The sequence below is a fragment of the Drosophila ananassae genome, chromosome 2L (genome assembly GCF_017639315.1).
Source record: "Drosophila ananassae strain 14024-0371.13 chromosome 2L, ASM1763931v2, whole genome shotgun sequence".
Taxonomy (NCBI): Eukaryota; Metazoa; Arthropoda; class Insecta; order Diptera; family Drosophilidae; genus Drosophila; species Drosophila ananassae.
In genome coordinates, this window is record NC_057927.1 from 6,425,688 (window position 1) to 6,452,247 (window position 26,560).

The following is a 26,560-nucleotide window of genomic DNA, read 5'->3' on the forward strand; positions in this document are numbered from 1 at the left end:
CCAACACCACCGCGGCCGTGTCCCAAGTATATTTAGAGGTCAATTATCTCAGCTGGGGCAATCCATCATTGGCCAACGCCCGTGCGTATACAATGGCTCTGGCCTGAGCCCGAGGCACCTAACCTCCCTGTCTACCCTGTCCACCTAATGATGAGTAATTTCAGTTAATTTTCAGTCAGGCCACGAGCATCTTTAATAACAATTACGTCGACTAAAGTAGCCAGCTGATTTTAATCGCAAGCCTTTATTTTTTCGGCAAGCCAAGGTGGGCTCTGGCTCCGGCTCTGAATTGGTGGATCGGTGGAGTAAATAAATATATAGATGGGGTTATGGGGTTGTTCAACTTTTGATTAATGGCGGCGCATGCATGACAAATGGCCGACGCTCACTGCACTTGTAATTGTTTTTATTTCTCGGCTCTCAGTCATTTAATTAACTAAATTTATAACTCGATTTCGGGCCTCTTAGTCATGCACTTGGCTGGACGCTCTCAATTAAAAGCCGTCTGTACATTTTCCGAGAAAATCGACTTCCCGACTTTCCGACTTCCCAACATGCAATCGAGAAGGCAACTCCTGGCCAGTAATTACACGGCCAATTAGTTACTTTTAGGACTGAGCGGAGATGGGGCTAAGAAGGGCAAATGTAAAAAGGTTCGTGAAATCATGTCAATGCCTTGCACTTATCGTTAATCAACAACATGAAAATGCCAAAAGGAATAATTCGAAAAAAAAAAAGAAGAAACTGCAGCACATATTTAGGCGATCCGCAGTGGCAGTAGCCGCAATTTGTTTGCTCACGAAAGTCGGCTAACAATTTGACCCCGACATGGTAAACTTGGAAATGGGCACACGAGGCTATCTCTTCCTCTAGTGCCGCCTGCTGCTTCTGCCGCTGCTTGTGCCACTCGTATCCTTGCCACATGCGACCGACCCCAATGGGAGGGGGGCGGTGGAATGGGCGGCGTAGGACTCTCTGTGCCAGTTTTTGACATCGCAACGGCAAATGGTGATTTTTCCATGGCCGCGTTCAATGCCACAGCACCGGGAAACTCGAAGCAAGGGAGGTAAGGCTGCAAGGCTGGTAAAACCCCAAAATAGTGTAATACCTAGAACTCGACACAGTAACAGGGGGTCTTCCATGGAAATCCATCATCAGATAAAATGGAAATGAAGTCAGTTTTTTTCCCCCCAATAATATAACCTTTATGAAACTGTGAAACATTTCCACACGCAAATTTTAATTAAGCTTCACCTCTGTCTCTTTTCAGGTGAGTGCCATGAAATGTATTAACCCTCAGAGTCCACCAACTACGACCGCCGTTGCAACTGTAAGTTGACTTTTTTTCCGCCTTTTGAAGCAGCAGAAATATCAAATGCCCAAAGCAACACTATAGCCGAAACAAAAAACCAGAACCGCTTTGATGCCATACGCTTCAGTTCAGCTTAGCCGCAAAAAAATGGTCGAAAATATGTACGAGAGTTGGCCGACACAAAGTTTGGCCGTTAAAATCCATTGAACGGTTAACGAATGGAAATCGAGTCATTGAGCCATCGAAGCCAAAAAGGCAATTTAAATCGCGCATACGCCGGGTATGCCGCCTAAAAAGAGTCCGCACTCCAGACTCCAGACTCGTTCAACTCCCCGAATTTCAATCGCAGCCAGGTTGCCTGTCCCCGGTCATTACGAAAGTTATTCATGCAAAATGTTTGCCCGGACTGCCGACTGCCGACTGACACTGCCGGGCAATCGGAGGAAAAAATGCGGAAATTTCGGCACTGCCTTTCGGCCAAACTGAAAATTTATGAAAATTGCCATGTGCCTCCGTCTGACTACCTCGATTTTCATTCACTTTCGCTGTCAATTGTTTTTTCCTGTTCTGCTCTCCGGGCAGCTGTTGCCGGCCAATTTCCAGGCTTCTTTATTTTATTTTGGTTCGGTTTGGTTTGGTTTTCGTTTTGGCCCGCTTGCCATTTGCATTCCGCGGGTTTCCATGTCCATGTCCAGCAGTTGTCAAATTGTCAATGCAAATGTTTCGCCACGTCCATCCGATGGATATTCTATCTATTGGCGTTGAATTTCAATTAAGTTTCGAGGTCTATAAATTGCATTTGACCGATATCGGATCGGGCATCGGGCATCGGGCGTCAGGCGTTGGGCGTTGGGCGTTGGGTCGGGTGTTTGTTTCTTTTTCCAACCCCCATGTATGGGGGCGGGAATTCGATTCCCCCAAAACATTAGCGCATTCATGGTCCAAATTTTGACAACTCCAGTTTGACTCCTCCGGATCACGAACTCCCAGCTTTCCATATCGAATTACAATTGCTCAACATTTCGAAAAGCCGCAAACAACGAAAATAAACCAGATACGCCCTGGGGAGGGGTTGGAGCGAAAAAGAACCAACCGCAAGCAAATTGAATTAATTAAGAAACGTGTATTATATTACCAAAGACAAGACGATTTGGGCCCGGTGGGTCTGGTGGGTTCTGGTGGGCCAGATGATAAAACAAAATTAATAACAAACCGAGGAGGTGGACGCCAAAGCCCCGCTAAGCTATGCAGAATTATGAATTATGAAAATGATTCAAGCTGCCAAATTGCTTAAACAATATTTATGCCTTACCTTTTTTCCTTCGGCGCTCGGTCGAACGATTCTTCTCCCAATTTAGTTTGGGGTTATTGTTCGAGTCAATAGGTTTAAACAAGGGGAAAAGAAGAGGGATGGATGTGGCTGGCAAGTCAAGAGGTAAAAGAAAGAAAATTCTAATTAAAAATCTTCCGGCATTTGGCATTTTATCTAAACAGGAAGCTCCAAGCAGCCGCAGACGGGGTCTAAGCCGAGCTAAAGACAAAGCTTCCTCAGGGGCAGCAAAAAGGAGAAAATAAATAAGTGAAAAAAGAGACAAAGACAGCCGAGGCGACAGAGACAGAGACTGAGATGGCGACACTTTCGCCGGAGTCCTTGCTGCATAATGAAAAGTATTCCGAATTAGGTCAGGAAAGAAATTAAAAAGCTCCGGCGGAGGGAAAATTTCCTGGGGATGGAAGACAAAGAAAACCAAAGTTAAGATGAAAACTTGGTCTTTAAGCCAAGTAGAGATGCCGTTATCATTCGCAATTAGACGCGTTGACACTTGCCCCGAGACCCTGGTAAAAAAACGGCAAGTTAAAAGTTCAGCTGGTTATCAGAAAGTCTTGGCAAATTGGTCGGCTAAGTGGGAACATCTGCTGCTCCATGGAGTGTGTGTGTGTGTGTGAGTGTGTATTCCAAAGGAGTATATTCTAAAATTGAATATTTAAATCCGATACGGAAATCCTTGCCTGCTCCGGCTGAAACTGAAGAGGGTTGTGGGGCTTATCCTCCCCGATTGCCGCATAAAATATGCAAAGAAAATAGAATGGAAACAAAATTATGTTTAATGCAGCGTTTGTGTCTCTGTCTCTTTATTTTGTTGTCTCTATATTTCTATTTTCTTTTTTTTTTTTGGGGAAAATAGAAATTGCTTTCCAATTTTCTTCTATATGTATATTTTTACTCCATTCGTTTGTTTTCCTTGCTTTATTTTCTGGACTGCGTGCGTGTTCAATTTGCAAGTGCAATGGAAGTGAAATTGAAATTCAACCCGCCTGTGGCTCCCCCTATCTCTCTCTGCCGTTGTGGCTCTATCTCTCTCCAGCCCTGTAAAGTTTTTGGCTTCAACTTTGTTGCTGTTTATGCAACCTGCTGCTGTTTCTGCTGCTGCTGCTGCTGCAATCGGCAATTGGATTTGTGCGACTTGCACTCAATTTTCAGGGCAAGTCAAAAGTTTGGAACAGCCGCTGCCGCTGATATAGAGTGGAAGTATTTGCATGTTAACGGAAATAATCATCCAAGACCAAAGTTGATCCTTCGATTTGATTGCTCCCGGGCGGAGACCTAAGCCCTCCGTTTATTGGGTTAGGTAAACATCTGGTCCAAGGCGAAAGTGTGCCAGGCTGCAAACTCCAGGCAGCGATTCGAAGGACCTTTCCCAGGGACTTTTTATTGGAAACTTTGCACTACCCGCAGACGCCGTAGCATTTGCCTAAGTCCGTATTAACCCATATACTTAGTTTTTCGATGGTCCATATAGGGAAGTTGCCTTTACCTCTGCGGGGATTAGGAGACAATTCAATGGAAGTTCACAACATGTTGCATGTATGATTCGGCGACACTCGAAAGCCGATTGCCGCCATGTCTAATTTGTTGGCCATAAGCGGCTTACAGTAACTTTCCCCGTCTGCCCAACGGCCCGCCAGTTCGTTCTGGCCATATTAAAAACGGAATTTTAAACATACACATACAAGGCTTAGAGCTTCCCTTTGCCGCATTTAGAGCGTTTCTGTTCGTTTTTTTCCCTTCTTAACTTAAACGGCAAATGACAACTTTTGAGTGGCGCATAATACCTGAAAAGTAATGTGAACGTCCTCCGCTCCCTTTTGGGCCAAACCGATATTTTCCGTCCTTGGGGAAATGATAGACTCACCACCACCACCACTTCCATTACCAAAAAAACCCAAAGAAACGGCTCTGGCCCCACAAGTTGATTATATATTTTTTCTTCGTTTTTGGTCATTTCAAGTGTTCTTCTGGCCGTTTTGCGCAGTTTTTCTGTCAGTTTCCTCCTTTCTGTTGGAAAATTATTAGATGGCCATTTTTCCGGCACGTGCCCCGCCCTGCAACCGCAGCCCGCCCCATCTAAAGGCATCAAATTGTTGTCAGGGCCAGTTTACGAGGCGATTGCCTTCGGGGGCCAAATTGAAATGTGCCTCCGGAGACCCAAATGGTCTTCAAATGGCTGGAGCGTTTCAAGCGCTCCATCGCCTGAAATATGAGCCCGCTATTGGGAAAAGCTCAGTGCTCTACGCTCAATTTAAATTGAGATATTTTCCAATTTACATCTCCGAAGGCATCGAGGCAGTCAGTGACAGTGGCAGTGCAGCATAAATTCCCAGATACACTGTGACACTATGGGCAGTACATAAACACAGATACAGATACGGATACAGATACACACCAGACCAACACTCTCCCATATGCATCTCGTGTCGGGGGCACGCTTGACCTGGTTTAGTTCTGCATCCTTCCCAGCACCAAAGCGCTGGCTCAGAGCAAATGGCAGGGACAAATGGCTGCTCCCAGCACCCCCCAGCATACATAAATTTCGCCAAGTACAGTTACTGCCATGTATGTAATGCTATCAGGCTTTGCCACTCATTGTTGTTGGCGTTTTTGTTTCAGCCGCTTCAGCCTGGCAATTGCAATTCTGCAAGGTCACCCAGGCGCAAAGTGAATTCATCCCCTCCTTGCTCCGGCATTATATATAAAATATATATATACCTGATTCTGTGTGACCCAGTTACTGGGACCTCCACCGGCTTACTGGGCCTGCATTTGTGGCCCAGTGTTTCTGGGTCACCCATCTTGGTACAGTTTAAGCCGGAGACAAACGCAGTTTCCACTCGGTCAAATGGCAACCAGTCGGTCTGAAATGAAAATAGATGAGCTGCCTCCCCTCCCCCCCTAGCCGAATAAATACAGACCAAATGCACAGGGAGAAAATAGGAGACTCCAGTGGTGATACATCTTGGATTTAACTTAAGTCCTATTTCCGTGGATTTCAGACTTCTTCGTGTGGAACACGTACGTATTTATTTCCACTTGATGAAGGTACAGTCGGACTCGGTGTGGAATGTTTCTCGCCCCGGGCCTGTCACAAACTTTGACATTCCCCCTGTAAGCCAATTACTTTTTAGGTTTAACGTCCAGCGTCCTTTCAGGCCATCATCGCCGTCACTATCCTGCCAGGCAACCACACATCTTGTTAAGGTCTGTGTTGATTAGGACCGTTCCGCTAGGATTGTGGGAAAACGGGTGTCACATGGAGTGGAAGGAGGACGGGGCAGGGGAGTGGGAGGCAACCCATTCAAGCTCCATTTGGCAATTACCGCAGCAATAAAAGTCAACGGCAAATGCAGCCAGCCACCCATCCAGCCAGGCAGCCAACCACACACATTTTATTAGCAGCAGCCCTTGGAAAATTTACGTGTGTCAAATAATAATTTGGTTGTCCTGGACCGCTTATCTTTCGGGGACAAGTGAAAATCCCTTATTTTGGAGAGGGCGAAAATTTACATTTTACAATTTACGAAAATTTTTATGTCATAATTGGATTCTGTGGCCCATTGTGTGCTCCCTTCGTCCTCCTGGCGGGAGATGTGACAATGAACAGTGATAACCGACAAGGGGCTGGGGTAGTAGTGGCAGGATCTGGCTTTTCCAAGGGTTGAACCTGGCAGAGTCGGCCTGCGGTGGCCATTAAATTGCCCCAAGGCTGCTAGCCTTGTTACTCGAGCATTCTCGCTGATAAGAAACTTTATGCCCCCGGGGGTTGGCCTGCTCTATGTTATGGTAAATTGAGCGTGGCAGGATATTGTCGGCGACGCCACACCTCCACATAGTGACAATTTCAGCTGGGTAGTCTGCAAATCAGTTCCTCCTAAATTAAATAAATAAATAAATCAGCAAGGCTTCGTCTAAACTGATTTGCACTTCCTGGGCAGGCTCCGAAGGCTGGGCAGTCAGTAACTTAATAATTTTCCAAGGCCAAGTGTTGCATACTCTCGGGCGGGCGGAAAATAACCAGACGGACGGAAGTGGCTTAGAGGTGGTCACATCCTCAGTGTTCAGTGCAGCCATTGCATTTCCGCCGTTCAATGTAATCTAATTTTGCGAACATATAAATTTAAGCCTTCAAGTTGAGCTCAGTTTTTTGGCAACATGTTCGCCATTCAGTGTTCACGAACTTTTCACATAAATTTTATATACAAAACGTGTCAGCATCTGTCCCTGCCAATACGTGGTTGTGCGAGGGTGTGGGTGGGTGGGTGGCCTCTCCGCAGCCCTTAAGCCGCGATATCTAGCCGTTTTTGGCCATGTCAAGAGTGCCAAGAGTTGGTTATTGTGCTTCTGACTGCCTGCTCGCTCAAAAAATATCAAAATCAACGCCATTGTCATATTTGTTGAATGAATGAACACTCAACCTCAATTTCAGCTTCCATCGTTGTCGTTGTCAGCCTTTTTTCCCCCACTTTTCGCCGTTTTTCCAACATTTCCCACACCCCGCGGCAATGACAATTTCGCGTGTGTTTGCCACATCAGTTATGCATGTGTGTATGTAGCAGGTCTTCATATATTTATGACACTCCACTCTGTCACTGTCTGCGAATTCATTTTTTCGTATTTTTATTATTTAAACGCAATCAAATTAAGCGCCCAGCAAATTGGCGAGGCCATCAAACGCACCATTGTGTAATCAAGTTTTCGAAAAATTAACTCAAAAACGTTGAATGCAAAATACAAACAACTATTCACCCCCCCAACAACCTACCCAAGCCAACCCCAATTTTCTTTTGCAACTCGTTACAAAAATAGAATTTTCCAAGCAACAATTCATTGCACGTGTGTGTGGGTGTTTTGCTGATGAAAATGATAAAGTCAACGAAAAGTTTTGTGGAAAGCTATTTCTGATTTTCCCCGATGGCAATCCCCATTCCCTCCCCCATCCTCACCCCTTGCCAACGTGACCCAATTTTGTTGCTGCCTGAAAACACAGTGATAAGACCTTAAAATCGGCCACCCACATGCAAACTCTACGAATTCGATTTGCAGCAAGTAATCAATTGCGAGCTAACCACCTGGAAGAATATTTACAGAATATTTAAAGCTTATTTAAAATAAATTATACACACACAAAAAAATATAACAAAGATTCGTTAAGATTGTTAAGATGAATTGAAATGGAAAAAAATTATCAACGTGGGATGATTTTTTTCGGTGCCTTCTTTGCAAAATATTCTCGAACATATAACGTAATTCCCCTCGAACACTGCCTTCCCTGGCAATGTAAATTATAGAAATTGCCATGACGAACTTAGGCGGCTTTAATGGAGCGCACACCGAAAATTCCTGGGCCCTGATCCCCGAGGCCTGAGCCCGAGCCCGAGCCTTCGAACCAAGACAGCGTTTTGCGTTGCCTACTTTCGTGGGCCGACTTTAATGGAATGATGGCGACGCGGGCGTTGAAATGTAAACGGCGCCGTGAGTGCAATTCGAGTTTTCCGGGCATTAAGCCCTATTAGGGGTCTTGTTTTTTTTTTTTGTTGTTGCTGTTGCTGTCCAAAAACCTTTCATGTCTGTTATTAGGCGTGAAGGTGAATCTTCCACCAGATGCCACCCAATGGCTCCCCTCTGATAAAAAAATACTCTGATCCATGCATACATTTTTGAGGCAGGCTTTCCCGAAAAATACGAAAGTATTATACCTCATTATATACACAGTGTGTGCTATTTTTGGGAGTCAATAATTTACGCTTCCGCTCCACTTTTCTGCGGGGACTCTATGCTGGCCTTCCAGTGACCCAATTCCGCCAACATGCGCATTCTCTTCGAATGCCCACTTCAGTGCTCTCTCTCTTACCCCAATTTCTCGCTTCTCTTCTGCTGTTAACAGCGAAAGAGAGGAGAGAAACCCACCCCCAAGGCACTATCAAGGAGGAGGTCGTATATGTGGCACATAGCATCGACTATATACAGTTGACCCAATTTCGCGGCTGTCCTTCCACAGCTGTTCTGATTTCGGTTTCGATTTCGGTTCGCATTTCCGTTTTCCGTGTATTTTCGGCTTCCGATTCTCTGGGGTTTGGGGTTGTTTATGCTTGCCAACGCTGACGCTGCCGCCGCCGCCGGGCGATGGAAAAGCGAAGGAAAAGCACCGAGATGAAGTACAAAGAGAGGGAGAGCACAAAAACAGGAAAACTTTTTATTTACCCCACGCACGTAGCTAGTATGTGTGTTTGGTAGAGTTTTCCCAAAGATGTGTCAAGTAAATTTTCATTGAAATTTCGCCCACAGGATCTGGGGCGTACAATAAATCGATTGTTTAGGGAGTTATTAGGTCTTGAAATAGAGAGTATGTATTTGAAATGGGCAAAAATTCTACCTTGCCGGCAAAATACTTGATAAAATATATTCACATATTTCGGAGCAGAAAATGTAGTATCCTTAAAGACGTCATGGTCCTGGACCCGGCTGCCGGCACAGCATGAGCTACCAAATCAGGACCCAGTGCGGTAGTCATTGTTGCCGCCGTAATGTGATGCCTCTGGACCAGGGTGGAATTTTATTTCCGTTTTCCGGCCGTGCCCAAAAAGTTCTGCCAGCTGGAGTTCTACCGTTGAATGGTTTTCTTTCATTAGCAAACAGGCGTTTGGCTGCCCCTCGCCCCTGGCATCCCTCATTAGAGCCAGATAATTAACACGCACCAATACACTTACATCACAGAACACCAGAGGACAGAGCGGACATCCATACATAACTCAAGCTGCTTTAATTTACTTTTAGATTCGAGTGACTTGGCAGGTGGCAATAAACGACAGCACAGACTGCTGCCATCTAAGGGGGTTGGAGTGAGGGGGATGAGCAAAACTGAAAGCCCAAAATGATACAGAACTCCTTGGTGGCCGCTTTAATTGAATATAATTGAAAAGCAAACAGCGACGTCAGCTGGGGAATTGAAAATTACGCATACGCAGCGTTTGACAAATGAACGATATTAGGCTTATCAGGCTATCGGTGGAGAGGGGAACAAAATTGAGGCATTAATAAACCCGTTCAGAGAGCATTAAGATGCCAGTCACGAAGGCGGCCGGGCAACTCCCACAAACTGCAAACATTGGCCGGGAAAAGCAGGCAAAAACAGGAAAACACTTGGCAAAAGCACACACATCACATCTGGCAACAATTGTGCGTGTGGCTTTGCGGGCTTTTATTTATGGGCCCGGATATGCGTTGTATCCTGCCGCCCGGAAAGCTGCCCACTAATTGCACCAAGTTAAAACGAAAAGTGTGTACAACTGTGTGAATACTGAAGCGCCCCCCATACCAGTTTTCCACTTTTCCTGGTTTTTCTTTTCGGTTTTCCTTCGAGCTAATGCTCCGCACAACCACGTGCGTCAACAATTTACGCCGCCTAAGTAGCGCATGATATTTATGTTTATGATTACGTTGTGGTTCGCAGACTTCACCACCGCTTTTCCTCTAAATGGCTGCCAGCTTTTCCGTACTTACAGCGAAAATTGCTCATACGCCGTGTGGTCTCATGCGCCCTGTAAATTTTCCCAGCAAGTGAGCTCTCCAAATGGCCGTGCAAACTTTAAGTAGAGCCCACCCCTCGAGGCTTCCCATCTGAAACCGAAAATGCTGTAAACAAATCGTTAATCACTTGGTGCACCCAAGGCCGCAACCAAAAAACCGAAAAACTTAATTTTCAATTTGTTGAGCCGCCGCACAAGGACAACCGAAATGCAAAACAAGGACGCAATCAGTTGTTTGCAGTTTCCCCCAAAAACTGTGACAGCGTATGTATAAAAACTGGGTCAACTGTCATCAAAGCTGCTGCTCCTGCTCCTCCTGCTGGTGCTGCCGCTGCTACTGCAGCGCTGCTGTAACCTTCATAGCATAAAGCGCAGCATAAATTCAGGCGCATCAAGCGAAAAGCTGGGCGGAAAAAGCGTGTCAAGGCAAACGACAAACGGAGCAAAGCGACCGCAAGGTGACCCAGTAAATAAGGGCCGGGGTTGGGGCTAAGGGTGGAGCAGTTGGTGGCTGCTCGGCAAGGGCATTCCGTGGACCGGGCCCGGACGCGGACCCGGTCCCGGGGCCTGTTATCAGTGCAGCGTCACTCGGGCGGCATCGTTTGCGGCGCTCGGCATTCAGGCAGCCAGCCAACCGACCAGCCAGCCAGTTGCATTGTCCGCACCAACACAGTCGCATTTGGCACCGGGCCGGCACCGGTTGTACTCGCTCCTGCTACCGCAACGGCTGATACTGATATATCCTTCGCCAGGATGAACACATTGGCACTCAATTACTATGTGGAGCGCAGCGACTACGAGAGCTACGGCGGCGACAGTCCCTCGGGAGAGTGCTCCTCGCACTCCTCCACCGCGTCGTCAGTCTCCGTGAGCGCCTCCGCGGACTCCCTGCTGCATCCTTCTTCCCGCCAAGTATGCCCTAATCGCTGCTAATGATACCCACTTTTCTTGATTCTTTTTTAATGACCTGAACTAATCTTATTTTCCCTTCTTGTCTCGTTTCAGTCCAAAAAGTTCCGCTGTCTTTATGGGGGCTGCGACTACACAGATTTCGATCACAAGAAAATCCAGCGCCACGTCAGGAAAGAACACTTGAGGTAAGTGAAAAAATGAAATGATAGTGTTTGGGTTATATAAGAAAGTGATTTGTGATAGGGTAGATATTGATAAGTTGGCGGGTGAAAGGATAGGTACATCTCATACGCTCTGCTATCAAAGGACCAAATTTCGAGGACTTCCCATTCGAGGCCTTTGCAGGGGCGCAGCAGCAAGTGGGTGGAGCCTTGACTTAGCCACCGCACCGTGGGCTGCGACCTTCTGCAAAAGTGCACTTTGTCCGCTCGATTCCACTGTGCCAGAGCCGAAGCCGAGGCTCGAAAAGTAGAGCACTCGAACACAGTAAGCAGGTCACACGTACTCTGCCACCCACCATACCATACCGTCCACGCAGATTACTTTGCGCACCTTGAGGGTTGGGGGCTGCTTTTGAGGCCAAGGTCCATACACCCACGCCCGATCCGCGAACTGCACAAGGCGCACTGCGTTTCCTATATAATCCGAAAGCCGAAAAGGGTCTCCAAGTGGGGAAAGGGGCAATCAATGTAAGGTCCGCAAATAAAAGACGCTTTTTGTTTTTTGCTTTTGCTTTGACATTGTTTTTTTCATCTCTGCATATATGCGATATATATGTATACGTATATATAATTGTATATATTTATATTTATGTATGCAGTGTGGGTGTCTAGGTATAAATATGCATGTGTGTCGATGGTGTTGTTAGTGTTGTTGGCAAATGAAGAGGTCTAGAAAGTACAGCACGCACACAGGATGCGCATCTAGCGAACACAATAATGAATATACGTGAGTGTCGGAGTCTGTATTGGTATTTATGCTGGTTGGCGTACACTAAGTTTATATCTAGGTATATATATATTTATAGTGTCAACTATATGCGCTGGCAGGCAGGCAGACGGCGGTATGGTAGGATCTGTGAACTGAAACTCCGAATTAATCGTCAGCATATTTGAGGGGTATACATGTATAATCTCTCGTAACTTAGCACTATAATCCTATGAGCAATTTCTTACAATTTCAAAACGAACTAAGGGTAAAAAAACAGACGCTTAAATGCGGCACAAGTACGAAAATAATTGAAACTAACTGGGAGGTATACACAATATAATATAACACGCATAATATATAAAATACACAATCTGATTCTTGTTTTGATCAAAGCTTTCGGCAAAAACTGCATGTGACAATTGGCATATTAACTAAGAAATTTCCTGAAGCGCTGACCCGCACGGGCTAAATATCGTTATTACATTTTACATACGTTAAAAACACTAATTACTATGGGCTAAAATTAGCTTAGGCTTATTAATATGCTGTGTGTTCTAAACAACTACATTAGTCTGCCTTGATTTGTTGATTGTTTTTTGTTGGTTGGTTGGGTGGCTGGGTTCCTCTTCTCATCCGAATCCGATCATGTTAAGCGGCCAATGGAGTTTCGAGTGTTAAAAAAAGGGAGGGAGTACAAAGGGTAAAAATAATTTGGAAGGTAGGCACAATAATAAATTAACAGTGTTCAATAAATAACCTAAACATATAAACGTCGTAACACAAAAGCTGAACAATAAAATAGAACCAATCTTTGAAGTTTAGCGGACTTAGAGCAAAGAGAATTCCCAGAAAGATGTATTATAAATCGCCTTTTTTTTCCACCGCTGCCTTAGTGCGGATGCATTAGTCCATGGGTTATGTCCATGCTCCCATCGCCCATTCCATTCACGCTGATAGTGCCATTGAGCATGCTAGAAGCTAGAGAGGAATTAGCTTTTCTTTCCTCAGAAACATCCCAAAAAGGTACTTACAGTTGCGTGAGCCTTGAGAATCCACCTGCGTCCAGTACTGCTCCGACGGGCTCTGCGTACTAGTCCCCGGCGGTGCCTGCACCGGCGCCCCCGTGTACCGAAAATACGGATTCTTAAGGTCCAAAGTGTTGCTCGACGAGATTAGCGTACCCTCGATGTGCAGGTCGATGGTCACGTCGTAGGACTGCCTCCGGTTGGCCTCCAACAGCACGCGACCCGTAAGTGTTTGGCCCTGCTTAATAAAAATTGGCATGGGGAGCAGGCAGCGCACCTGGTACCAATGTGTCAGTGGTGCTGTGGGCGACGTTGAGAGCCACACGTTTTGGGTGGTGCCACTAAACTCGACGTCAAACCAGAAAGCCAGTCCATGGCAGATACCAGTCTGCAGGATATGAAACTCGAGGGGAATGTCTAAGGATAAAATATGAGTTAGAAAATATTACACTGTAAACCAAAAAGCACTCACCAATCACATGCAGGTCGTCCTCCTTGTCATTGAGGAAGTCGCACACGTGACGCACCGACTTGGCCATACAGATGCGGATGTCGAAGGTGTCTACAATAGGCTGCCGGAAGTACTCCTTCATTCCCTCCTTATGCAGCGTGGTCAGATCAACGCCGTGAAAAGCAGACTGATACCAAAAGTTGGCCTTGTTGTACTGTTCCGAGTAGAGCGACTCGTCCGAAAAGGGGGCGATGTGCAGGTCGCCGTGCGTGGGGAACATCTTGCCTTGCGGCTTCAACCATTTCCTGGCATGGAGATACGTTTCCAGCATGCGCTCGTTGTAGAGCATGTAGCCCATGGGCTCCGATATGATAACGTCCACCTTCTCGGGCAGCTCAATCTCCTCGATCTTGCCCGGTATCACAGAGATCTTGTGCTGCACATTGTTGGACTCCACCAATTGTTGGGCGTACTGAGCCATGTTGGAAGCCTCAATGGCGTAGACCTTGGCAGCACCAGCCTGAACGGCGAAGAAGGACAAAATGCCAGAGCCAGCGCCTACATCTAATACAATCTTATCCTGAAAATGGACCATTATAAGTTACATAATTCGCTTCAAACGAAGAAATATCATTAGTTTACTTGAAAATCGATCGAATTGCCCAAAATAGCCCGCTGATAGGTGCTCGTCCTAACATAGTCCTGCATCATGTTCTGCTGCTGACTGAGGTAGCCATAGAATTGGAAGTACTGCGAGGCTGAGGATTCCTCGGTGCGTTGTGAGAACACAGACTTGGGCCTGAGGTGCTTTACATTCTCCACCACCTTCCGGAACAGCTGCTGGTCCTGTTCGCTGGCAAACCTCAGAACCAGGTTGTCGGACTCCAAAGAGACGGCATAGCTTCGTCTGCCCATCTGGGCGGCATCCGTGTCGGCAGATATCATGTACTCCTTGAGCACGTGGCTGCGGTCATCGTCTGAAAAGGGTTAATGTCTCAGTTAGAAAGCTTTTCCGTGATTATATCACCGAGGGGACCTACCGGCTACAATCCGCAGGACTACACCCTGGGAATCGTAGCTGCAGAGCAGCGTACAGCTACCCCTGTATTTGTTGGCAAACTCCAGCTTCTGCTCATCGGCGATGGCGCTGATTACCACGCCGCTGAATTGGCAATTGCTGAGCGGGCAGACGGCGGCGGCGGTGGCTAGTTTCCGATTCTCCTCGAGTCGCAGACTGGACATGATGCTTAAATGTGCAAGATTCTTTCTCGGCAGGAACAGATCACAGCGCTAATCTTTTTTTTTTTTTGTTAATTGACAAAGTAGACCGTGCAGTATTCACACACACATGCACGCTCTCAACCACAAACGCACACAGACGCAGGCAGACAGACAGACGCGCAAATTTTTTTCTGCGGTGACGGCGATGCGATGGCTGCAAAATTTTCCACAACAAATGTGCGCTGTTTCTTTTATCTCGTGACGGCAGCTGCTATATTAATTGGCGCGCTGCTATTAGCAATTGCTACAAATCGATCACTTTTTGTTGATTTCGTATTGATTTTTTTGCGCCTATCGCCATCTATAGGAGTTAAGATTTGCCGATGGCAATGCCTCGTTTTTGCACATTGTTTCGATACCTGCTATCGATTTTTTTGTAAAGTTCCATCTTTAGCAAAACCGATAAAATTATTAGCAATTGGCAACGCGGGTACCAACCAGGGCTGGAAAATAACTTGAATTTAAACTGTGTCGATAAATACCGCTATACGTTTTTTAAGCTCCTACCAAGTGAATCCTTCATGTGAAAAGTGAATCCTTTGAATCTATAAGGTCCTGGAATTTTTTGATTTAATTTTCGTTTGCTTTGCAGAAAAAAGGCCCGCTCCGGGGAATATGACAGCTGCAGCGAGCATGAGGAGGACTTCTACTACGACGAAGAGGACGAAGAGGATGAGGAGCTGGATAAGACTACCAACCTAGCATCCGAACCGACGCTGAGCCACAGGGACATGGCACGTCCGCCACACGAGGATCCGGAATACCAGAAACAGATTGTGGGCAACTTCAAGTGAGTTCCTCTCAAGCTAAAAATACTGAAGAGGTGTTTTTACTTATGTTTCGGCTTCTATTTTCCAGACAAGGACGAAGCCACTACAACCGCTTCACCTACCAGAGGGCAGAGCACCACATTGGCGGTGGAACTGGAACCAGCATCAGCGGCAGCAATAGTAGCATACCGATCACCCACCAACAGCAGCTGCAGAACAACAACACCAGCTGCACTCCCAGTACGCACCTGGTGCACCACGACTACACCTGGCCAGCGGCGGCGGCCATGTCTGGCGGGATCGGTAGCAATACCACCGGCACAGGAAACAACCCAGGAGTCAGCTCCACCTCGCCGCTCAGTAAGCATGCGCGCTCGTCGTCCACCCGTCCGTCCCTCTCGGTAGCGCCATATCCATCGCCAACGAGCGTCCAGCAGCAACAGCACCACAACAATCCCCACACGCTCCACCACAACTATGCGGGCAGCAGCGGAACACCAAGTAGCAGCTGTAGCAGCTCGAGCAGTCCGGTGATTCACCGCAATAGCAGTGCCAACAATATGCTGCAGCAGTTATCGCAGCAGAATGTGACCGTTACGGCGCACCACCACCAACAGCAGCAGCAACATCATCACCAACAACAGCAGCAGCATCTCCTCTCCAGTGTGACGATCACGCCCAATTACAACCCGGCGCAGCAGCATCACAGCCACCATCAACAGATGCGCCACCAACAGACAACTGCCGGCAACATGGTTGCCCACAATCACAGCAACAACCACACCAGCAACAGCAGCAGCAGCAGCAACAACAGCAGCAGCCACTCCAGTGGAAGCATGCATATGGCAGTGCAGCCGGTGAAGCACACACCGCACTCACCGGGCAAGAGGACGCGAGGGGAGAATAAGAAATGCCGCAAGGTCTATGGCATGGATAAGCGTGACCAGTGGTGCACTCAGTGCCGATGGAAGAAGGCATGCAGTCGCTTCGGCGACTGAAAGCGGCAGAAGTCGTCGACGGAGGCGGCAAACCAGGCGTCGGCGCACCAGTCCAAGGCAGCAGTATCAGCATCCGGAAAAGCAGCAAACCCAACCACAGCTCCTATTTCAACAACATCAGCAACCAAAATGACAACAACGGTGGTGCGACTGGCAGCTGAAGTGGCGGCAGGCAAACAGCTTCCTGCCTCACTTACCATCAAAACCAATCGGCGGTACGGAGCCAGTCAGAGCCACTTTGTTGCTCAAAATCAGCACCATTCGTACGCGGTGACCGCCAACAGCAACACAATTAGCAATAGGCCAGTGCGTATACGCAGTGTGGCTACATCGGTGATTGTGGCGCCAATTTCATCCGTACCCACCAATGCTGAGGGAGCCGAGGAAGAAGGTATGGAGACAGACGATCAGGAGGAACCCGATGCGGAAGAAGAGGAGGAGGAACAGGAGATGGAACAGGAGGAGCTGGAGGAGGAGGAGGAGGAGCAGGTGGCCGCCGCAAACGGGTTGCTAGCCTGGAGCCGAGCAGCCGCCAGCCAACATCAGCAGCAACAGCAGGCTGTCCAGGCCGTACTAATGCAGGGCTAAACACCTGCGAACTGCGATACTCCGAACCCACTGAACCACTCAAACCACTGACCCACCATCGCCAGAGATCGCCCCCGTAATCCTTCTGCTGGACTGGACTGCTGGGACAAATAGTTGCTGCCTGCCGCAGGACAAATCGCCAATGCTAAATGCATTGTGCGAAATGCAAACGAAAAATGGTCTCTTCTTATTTACTCTGCATTGAAATGTGCACCTTAAACACGTAACGGTATCTCTTTTGTTGTTGTGCTGGTGTTGCCAACTGCCGTGCAAAATGTTAGCAACATTGCAAAGCTTGCTAGTTGCAACACAATGCACCCGGGCAACATTTGCAATATACAATAATTTTATTTTATATCATACATATATTATATACATATTTATTTCTAAAACGACTTTGTTAATTCTTATGTTAATACATTGAAGCAGCAGCAGCAACAGATGGCAGTTTTTTACAAACAAAAACCTTATGTATATGCCAGCTGTTATACAATACAATATACATATACTTATAAAACATTACAAAAAAATGCAAAAGAAAAAACAGAAAAAAATAATTCAAACATAAACAAGAAAACAAAACAAAACAAAACCAACAACAACAACAAAACAATATTTAAAGCAAATATACATTTGATTTTTTTTAGTTTGTAAGAACTCTAGTAAATTTTTTTATAGTATTAAGTGCAATTTCTGTTCTACTTCTCGCTCTAAACAAAGAAAAAAGCAAAAACCAAGCTAAACGAACTCAAAACAAAGCAAATCAAAATGAAACTATTAAGCAGAATATTCAAAACAGTAAGGAAGGTAGACAAAAAACAAAAAACAAAAATAAAACCTAAAGATATGCATCTTAAAATATTCAAGGCGTTGCATCTGCACATTATATAGGCATAAATACAAAACTAAATAGTTAAATTACTTGCATAATCCATGTGTAATTCAAATCCAGAAAAAAAACCGTTTAATTACAAGTTGTATGTGTGTGTTAAAGCGCTAAGAGTTAAGTATTAATCGACTTCATGCATACGAGCGGCAATAGTTGGACACACAGTTAAATATTCTAGTTGATTAAGCACCACCCATCCACCACAACCACCACCACCACCCACACCCTAAGCCCACACAGTCCACAGCCCTCCCAGAAACTCTCAATCATCTCTATAGAACAATTATCCTTATCCCAAATCCAAGCCCAATCCAAAACACGCTAATGTAACATATAGAAATACGGAGCAACTTAAACTTAAATGTAGTGAATTTTAAAACCAAGCAAGCAAACAAACAGACAGGTCGACAGACATACAGACAGCAGTAAAATATCCACGAGATACTAGATCAGATCTTATTAACTAAACAAACAAAAAGAAACCGTCATTATTTCTATTGGAGCCAGAAGGAAAACACTTTTCAATCATGTTCAAATTTTTAATACATTGTTAAGTTGATATTTTCTAAAAAACAAACACACACAAAAACGAAAAATGAGCAAAATTCGTCTATTAATTAATTTGTAATGAACTTATGACTAAAATCTAAGATTTAAAGGCAAAACAAAAAACTTTTTGCGTTGTGCAACTGTTGTGAATTGTTCAAATTACGGTATAAACATAAAATACAATGACGTCACAAATGACCCAGCGAGGTTTGCGAGGAAAGATATATATTATGTAGTATCGGGAGGAAGCCAGATATTGAGATTGTCGAGCAGGAGCCGAAGCATTATCGGGAACTTACGGACGAAGAAAAGAAAATACACAAGGAATTCTTAACCAAATTGGAAGTACAAACTAAAGTCTAGAATATGTATATATATAACCAATACACAGATAAAGAAAAAAAAAACGAAAAAAGAAAAGTGAAAGTGAATAAAAGAAAGCGAAGTGCAATGGGATAAAGAATCCAAGTCGAAACCGAATCGCGACGGTAGGAAGTTATAAGGGAAAAATCGAGGAAAGATCGGGAAACTTGAGCTTAAGCGGCAAGAGCTTTAATGTTTTTGAAAATTGATACAAAAAAAAGTTGAGGAAAGTTAAAGGATACGGAAACGTTATGGAAAGGCGGGAGATTTGAAAAAAAAAAAAAGAAAACCGTTAAAGGGAGATGCGATGGAGACACGCAAGCGAAAATTTCATTGAAATTGTTTGCCGTGATTTGAATGAAATTCATAATGGTGGCCATTTTGTGTAATGCGAAAAAGTTTAACAACATTTTTTACACTTGTATTTCGTTTTTATTAACTATAAGTTTAATCCAACCCACAACAACAACAACGTTTGTAACTACACGTATAAAAAAACAAAGGAGAAAAGAAACAAAACAAAATATAAAGCTTGAAGAAATATGAAATTGAAAACGGAGTTAATGCAAAATCATTTTGCTTATTTTTGTCTGTCGCCCGTCGCGGCATCTATTCTTTATTACGATTATGATTACGAGTATGATTATTGTCATCATTATTATTGTTTTTCTTGCTAATTTTCGTGCACCACAAAAAAAAAAAAAACAAATACAACACACACTCACACAAAAAACACACACCACGCATACGTAGTTAAGTGTGTACACTCGATCTATTTCGTTGCGTTCTGGAAATTATTTAAACTTAAGTGATATTTTTAAAAACAAAACAACAAAAAACAAAGAATGAAAGAAAACTATCCATTATTATATAATTATCGCTAATATTTCATACTATTTTATGTGTACGATTACCACATAATCGCGAAAAGAGCAAGAAAATGCGAGGCACGTTACATCGCCCGATCGGAGGTTTTATACTCTATCCACTTCGATCTACGATCTGACCTGGCCCGAGAGGGAGGATAAAACAATAAGTGACACAGATGAGATGAAGGAATCGAAGAACTAATGCTAAATGAAATGAAAATGGAATCAGAAATACATACATATATATCAGTAAAGGTCAAAGCTCTAATCCATCGAACATGAATGCAAGATTCATACAATAGCGAGAAATAATATTTCTTTTTATTTTTTTCTTGAAAAGAAAACCACACAACAAGAACACCAATTTTATTAAAAAATATACAATTGTTATTTATAATTAAAAACAAAAAAACAAAAAACCAAAACCTTTGTTTTTATTATAATTTCACATCTTTTCAGTTTCGTCTTTCGATTATCCTTTCAGTTATCCTTATTTTTTGAATACAAAGGTTTCCGAATAAAACGGTCTCCACTTCTCATACAAAATGAATGCATTTCCGGAACAGGCACGGTTTCTACCAGGGTCTCAGAATTGTAGAATCGCATAGGAAAAAATAGTACAACTTTCGACTGCATCTTATAGATACTCCGATGGTAGCTCTTGCTTTAGTTATCCTTCGCATTTGAGTCAGACAGCTCCAGCAGATCGAAGGAAATATCAATAAAAACAACAATGTCCGTGTAAGCAAGAATATAAATAATAGACGGAGACTTGACCCAATTCTTCTCATATTTATCGTCGTTATTGATGTGTGTGTGTGTATACATAACGTAAACTCTAAGCTAATAAGGACTCTCCGAATCGCACTCCCCTAAGGAGCGAGGGTTCGATTAAATTTATAAATCTCACCGGCAGCAATGCCGGTTCAGCGCGGTATGTTGCATCCACTAAAACGATATATAAGTAATTATACTTGATACTTGATACATTACATTTACGAGTAGGTGTGTAGCTGAGCTTGGAATGAGTCGGTGTGGCCATTTTTGAGTACTTAGATATGTATATCTTATTCCACTTGGAATCGGAAACTGAATCGGAGCGGCCTGGGCGTCTTTGTGTGTGTGTCGGTGTTAATTTTTTGATAATTGGAGAAATAATAAATTGGAGAGCGAAATTAGTTATTAAACAAAATTGCATTCAATATAAGGCTGATTTATTTGACATGTTCATTTTGATATATACACGTGCACACACTGGCACACCAACACACACCGACACACCACGCACTCTCACGCATATCAGCCAGGCAGCTAACGGTGCTAGACATTTGGAATTCCATTTAAAATTAAGTGCATTAATCGGTTAGTTTAGTGAGTATTCAGCAAAAAAGACTTGCGCATCGTTTATTTGGCTGCGTTTTTTACGCCCCCAACTCTCACTCGCATTTTCCATTTCATCGATGAGAATCGATCGACAGTGCAGGCCCAGAGCAGGATATCCGTTGCATACCCCCAGGCGTTAATAGCACAAGAGTTTTTGGATGGGAACCGAAATAACTGCTTCACACTGCCAGTATGCGCTCCTATGCCTGCCTGCCCACAAAATCATTTATCCTGCTTACAAATTAAAATTAATAAAGAAAAATCTGAGGAAGCAATAAGCTATTTATACAATCAAATGTCCTTGTATTGTGGTTAGTGTCACCTCTCCATTCATCTCACATCCACACACAAATTAGAAGACACTCTTGTAACTGACTGATACTTCAAACAAAAAATAATTAATAATTATCGTACGGAGAGCAACAAAATCGGACAAAAAATAATCATCTTTCGTAGAGCTCTGGGATTACTCAAGGACCTAACTGTGTCCGCAGAGCATAAATTAAGGGAGAGAATAAAATTATTTCAGTAATAGTTTTAAATAAGTTTTTCTACCCGAGAATTGTTGTAACTTTTTTACAAAATACATTTACAATAATTGGCAAGACAATTTTTGGATTGTATTCAATTATTTGGCATTGATTGGCTGGAAAACTAAAAACAACATTTAGATGTCTTCAAAATTGGGTAAATGCAACCTTGATTTCACAAAAAGACTTTTGGTTCTGGTTAACAGAGAACGCGAGCGTCGTGCGTCGAAATTTTTAAAATTAAAATTTAACAATTTACAATTAATATGTAACATTAACAATAATCGGTTTAGTTGACAGTGAGTGGGCTAACTGACTAACTTTATTAGTAACTAGGCGATATGAGAGAATACTTTGAATGACTTGACTTGACTTGATTATAATTAGACCCTCCCACTATTTCCTAGTCCCATTCCTTGCCCCATTTGTATGTCTAGCATTAGGGAGATACCAAAGGATAAGTTAGGGAGTTCCAAAGCACAACACGCACACACCACACTCTCATCTTTGTCCACGAATTAAAGTTTTCGTGTTTTTATGTGTAGTTCGTAAGTCAAGGATAATGAATATTGCATAATGAGAAAACAAAAAATTAAAATTATAAAATATATACTTGTTGTTGTGTCTACATCTTTAGAATTAACCCAAACCTATCAGATCAAGATTGTAAAACTTTCGGTTAACATCTGAGTTGAATCATCCTGATTCTTGTTTTGTTTACATTGTTGACTTGTTTGCTGTTACAAAAAAAAAAAGAAGAAATATTTAAGATTTAACCATTGACTTTTTATCCCCACTGTGTACTTATCTCAGTTCTGCTCGGACTAACCAACTAGTTGAACTGGTTGTCTGGTTGGCAAACGTTAGGCTAGAGCATTCTTAAAAGGCAGCGGCGTTCGCCAGGATCGCCGCGAAAATGATCACCACATGACAAGGTACAAAAAAACAGGGGCGGGACAGTTGGGGCCGGCAGTGGCACACCCCACATCCCGCCTATTAGCCAGAGGCAGTAACAAAAGGCCTGGAGCAGGTGAAAGTAAGAAGACAGGAAAGCAGACCGCAACACACATATAGACACACGAATAAGGATATATATTACAAATTACAAGCTAGCGTTTTGCATTTCCAAACTGAAACCAAACGAAACGAAAGAAAAATGAATAAAAAACGTAAAAAGCAAGTTAATAACCAGCAACTAAGTGTCGTGTATATTCCATGTTAAAAGCAGCAGCTAATTATACATATATACTAAAATATATATAATATATAACCATATGCATACTTATGCCTAACCGAAAACAAATATTACGAATAGCGAACGAATCAGCTCCTTTGTTCACGCGTACATATACCTATACATATATGCAGTACTTATAGATATGATGTAGTTACTGAATACATAAACCGATAGATGTGCAGCCGTTAATCATACGTAACGTTGTCTCAATGTGAAAGCTTGAATCCACACTCACCTTAGCATCTAAAACTCGAGGACCCAAAAAACCGAAACGAAAACCAAAACAGAAACAGAAAAATAAATCTAACTAATACAAACCCTTTACCCACTGACATCTATTGAATACACTTAATATTATAATCCGTAAATGCAAAAACAGAGCAGCAGAGATGTTTAAACACTTCAATTAAACATTGGTGAGAATCGAGTACCTACAAAACTGAAAGAGATAAAGAGAAGCGCGCTCACACCCACACACTCGTCGTGCAGGACACCCATCCTGCCGGAAGGGTGTGTGGGTGGGGCGACTATATTTTTTGCAAAGCAAATTATGCAGCAATGCAACCGAAGAAACTAAAGGAAAAACGTTTTAAGCGCAAACATTTTTAGACATACAAAAATAGAGAAGAGAACACACAGCATATTTGTATATTTACACTCAATGTACAGACCGGAGCTACGAATCGCAGGCAGATGAAGGATAAAAGATACATTAGTACTTGTTGCTCGGTTGGCTTCTTACGCTTCATGTCCCCGTCCCGTCATCTCGACACTGCATTTGCTAAATCAATGTTGAATTCCGTCGCCAGATCAATCATAATACCCCCACACACTCTCTGCATATGTATGTAATCCTAAGAATCAATCACTCACACTCTAACTTTAAAACACCATTCTCGCAATAAGAAGATCCCAATGAATAAAATCATTTTCCAAACTATTTTAAGCAAATGAAAAAATATACAAAAACGAAAAACAAAAATGAATAAAAGCAAGAATCTTCTAACAACAAAAATCATTTCAATGGATGTGTTTATGAATGTTGATTTTAAAACAATAAATCGAAATCCGAATGACATAAACGGTAAACAACTAAATGTATGAATTAAGCAACCAAACAAAATGAAAATTCTATAATAAAAATAAAACAAGAAAAAATATGAGTAAAATGATACTTTCAAAACTAAACAATTGTGTTTTCATTAAATGGTTTTTTATTTAACATGGGAGGTTGGCGAGGATTTATGCTGTACTTTGTTAAATCAAAGCTCTCTGGAATATTATGCTCCTCCCTTTCGATATCCGATGCGAAATGGCGTTAAGTATTGAATAAAAACTGTCTCAAAAGTTGCTATTTGGGCCACCCACGGTCCTAACTTCAAAAGGATGCTTTTCGGCCCTATTTATTTCAGGGAATTGGACATGTCTTGGCTAATATTTGTCGGCTATGGGAATGTTATACTTTCCCGATCATATATCTCCAAGGAGCATCATTTTTAATCAAAAACTGGCCAACTAAAATCTGACCCCATTTTCGAAATTTTTCAAAGGGGTAACATCATAATTTTGGCCAAAAATCGATCCAAAATTCCATTGTTCGATTGTGCCTATATTTGCAGATCGAAGGGAATTAGTTCCCTGATTTATAAACGGTATTCCTTTTTGGTATCCGATACGAAATGGATTAAATATTGAATAAAAACTGTCTCAAAAGTTGCTATTTGGGCCACCCACGGTCTTAACTTCAAAACGATGCTTTTCGACCCTATTTATTTCAGGGAATTTGACATAATTTGGCTAATATTTGTCGGATCTGGGAATGTTATGCTTTCCCGGTCTTATATCTTCGAGGAGCATAATTTTTAATCAACAACTGGCCAACTAAAATCTGACCCCATTTTCGTAATTTTTCAAAGGGGTAACATCATAATTTTGGCCAAAAATCGATTCAAAATGTCATTTTCGATTGTGCCTATATTTTGATGCAGATCGATGGCACTTAGTTCCCTGATTTGTAAACGGTATTCCTTTTTGATATCCGATACAAAATGGCTCAAATATTAAATAAAAACTGTCTCAAAAGTTGCTATTTGGGCCATCAACGTCAAAGGGGTACGTGTAGCTTTATTTATGTGTTGCTTTTTGTAAATTTTCTTAACTTTTTATAATTAGCTTGTAAAGTAGCTGGTTTCATAAGTTTTTTATTCAAAAAGCATTAAATAGTCGGCTTGAACCATATAAAGGACGTGGACAAGGATACATGCTGCACTTTTGAAGACACAAGCTCTATTTATCCGAAATGTTCCAAAGACAATAATAAAGGTGTGCTGCCTGGCAAGTTGTAACGAAAACCATTCAACCTGCAAATGAAATGAACATTAATTTCTTGTGGAAAAGGTTCCCCGTATACTTACCTTTCTCTCCGCAGAAGCACTGAGCTTGAAGGGTTGCCTTAAAATATCCTTAACAGCCTCAAGCAAGAAATCCGTAGAGCAGAATATATAATTCATCAGGATGGAGTACAGCAGTGGTTGAATGCAGATAACAAAGGCCAGGACAACGTACATATACTCAATGCCTTCAGAGACCAGAAACATCCTAACAATTATGTAACCCAACACAATGCCACTCCAAAGGTTGCGAGCCATATACCAGAGAAAAATAAGCCTGAAGATACAAGTAACTTCAATGGTTAGATCAATGAGCTTCTGAAACATTCTTTGGAGCTCCCGAATCTGTCGTAGTTGCTTGCCTGCAGGTTTTGGTGTCGGATTTAAGAGCAACCTCTCCAATCCAGACTGCAATCGCCACCAACACTCACATATCTCCATCAAGATTCCAAACGCTAGGGTGTTCATGGCAAAAATCATATTCTCCCACACGAAACAGTTGCAAGAATGTTGGAATCCCATTCTGTATTGGAGGACATTAAGAGCCACATGAATGCTGATCCGCAAGATAAGCAGCATGGCCACCAAGAGGAGTATACCATCCAGGAATTGCTCTTTTTCCGGAGGCACTATGTAGTTACGTTTTTTGCAATATTTCTTTAAATTTAAAAGCTTCCGACGAACTCGAAAGATACGGTTTTGGCAGTGATATGCACAATCTATGCAACTTAACACGGAAAGGTAAACCACGGTGAAATAGATCAGAAAGTTTATCGTTAATAATGTTGAACTCTCTATTTCAACTCCATGAGTTACCCAAAAATCAAACACGAATCTTGTCGTTAAAATGATAACTATAAGGTTGTGAAAAACTCGATAAAGGCCTAGGATTCGTGACCATCGCAAATGTTTTGACTTGGGATCCATGTAAAACTCCACATTTCCATTAAGTATACAGAAATATTCAAAAGCATACAGAACAATTCCTTTCACTTTCAACATGACTTTATCCTTTCACCACCGACAAAGTACTGAGTTAGGCTTTTCCAACCAAAAAGGTGAAAGTAGAATTAATATTAATTAGAAAAGATTCTATCGTTTGTGGACGTCACTCTTTGGGGGATACTTGTTGCATCATTGTTGATTAAATCGAGCCCACTCTTATTGATTATTTTTCTGAGAAGGTAAGGTTTAATAGGGCCGTAGAAGTTACCAAGCAAA

The 26,560-nt window shown here is 43.1% G+C and overlaps 4 protein-coding genes across 10 annotated transcripts in view; 2 read left to right on the forward strand and 2 right to left on the reverse strand.

The window, feature by feature from the left end:
* The window catches only part of LOC6500631 (zinc finger protein 704), a 115,839-nt gene extending 96,200 nt beyond the window's left edge, over window positions 1-19,639 (forward strand). For 5 of the 7 annotated variants that reach the window (XM_032449457.2, XM_032449458.2, XM_044714348.1 and 2 more), the window contains 4 exons: window positions 1,271-1,330; window positions 11,180-11,271; window positions 15,366-15,563; window positions 15,632-19,639. In XM_032449457.2, the coding sequence (XP_032305348.1) occupies window positions 1,271-1,330; window positions 11,180-11,271; window positions 15,366-15,563; window positions 15,632-16,541 (1,260 nt within the window). In that variant the 3' untranslated portion in view covers window positions 16,542-19,639. Of the gene's footprint in view, window positions 1-1,270; window positions 1,331-10,912; window positions 11,087-11,179; window positions 11,272-15,365; window positions 15,564-15,631 lie in introns of those variants that run through there. The other 2 variants (XM_044714351.1, XM_001953570.4) reach the window with 2 other exon arrangements.
* On the reverse strand, window positions 12,197-15,129 carry LOC6499932 (histone-arginine methyltransferase CARMER). Its single transcript, XM_001953571.4, has 5 exons — window positions 14,533-15,129; window positions 14,135-14,469; window positions 13,514-14,072; window positions 13,048-13,458; window positions 12,197-12,994 (listed from the first exon to the last, which is right to left on the reverse strand). The coding sequence occupies exons 1-5, from the start codon at window positions 14,732-14,734 to the stop codon at window positions 12,906-12,908; spliced, it is 1,596 nt and encodes a 531-aa protein (XP_001953607.1). The 5' UTR covers window positions 14,735-15,129; the 3' UTR covers window positions 12,197-12,905.
* LOC123257030 (tau-tubulin kinase 1-like) lies at window positions 16,671-19,773 on the forward strand. The gene has a single exon (XM_044714352.1). The coding sequence runs from the start codon at window positions 16,671-16,673 to the stop codon at window positions 17,127-17,129; it is 459 nt and encodes a 152-aa protein (XP_044570287.1). The 3' UTR covers window positions 17,130-19,773.
* A 5,377-nt stretch (window positions 19,774-25,150) lies between these two features.
* LOC116654509 (putative gustatory receptor 85a) lies at window positions 25,151-26,266 on the reverse strand. The gene is made up of 2 exons (XM_032449613.1): window positions 25,364-26,266; window positions 25,151-25,309 (listed from the first exon to the last, which is right to left on the reverse strand). Exons 1-2 carry the CDS (start codon window positions 26,264-26,266, stop codon window positions 25,151-25,153), a joined length of 1,062 nt encoding a protein of 353 aa, XP_032305504.1.
* Window positions 26,267-26,560: the final 294 nt, after the last annotated feature.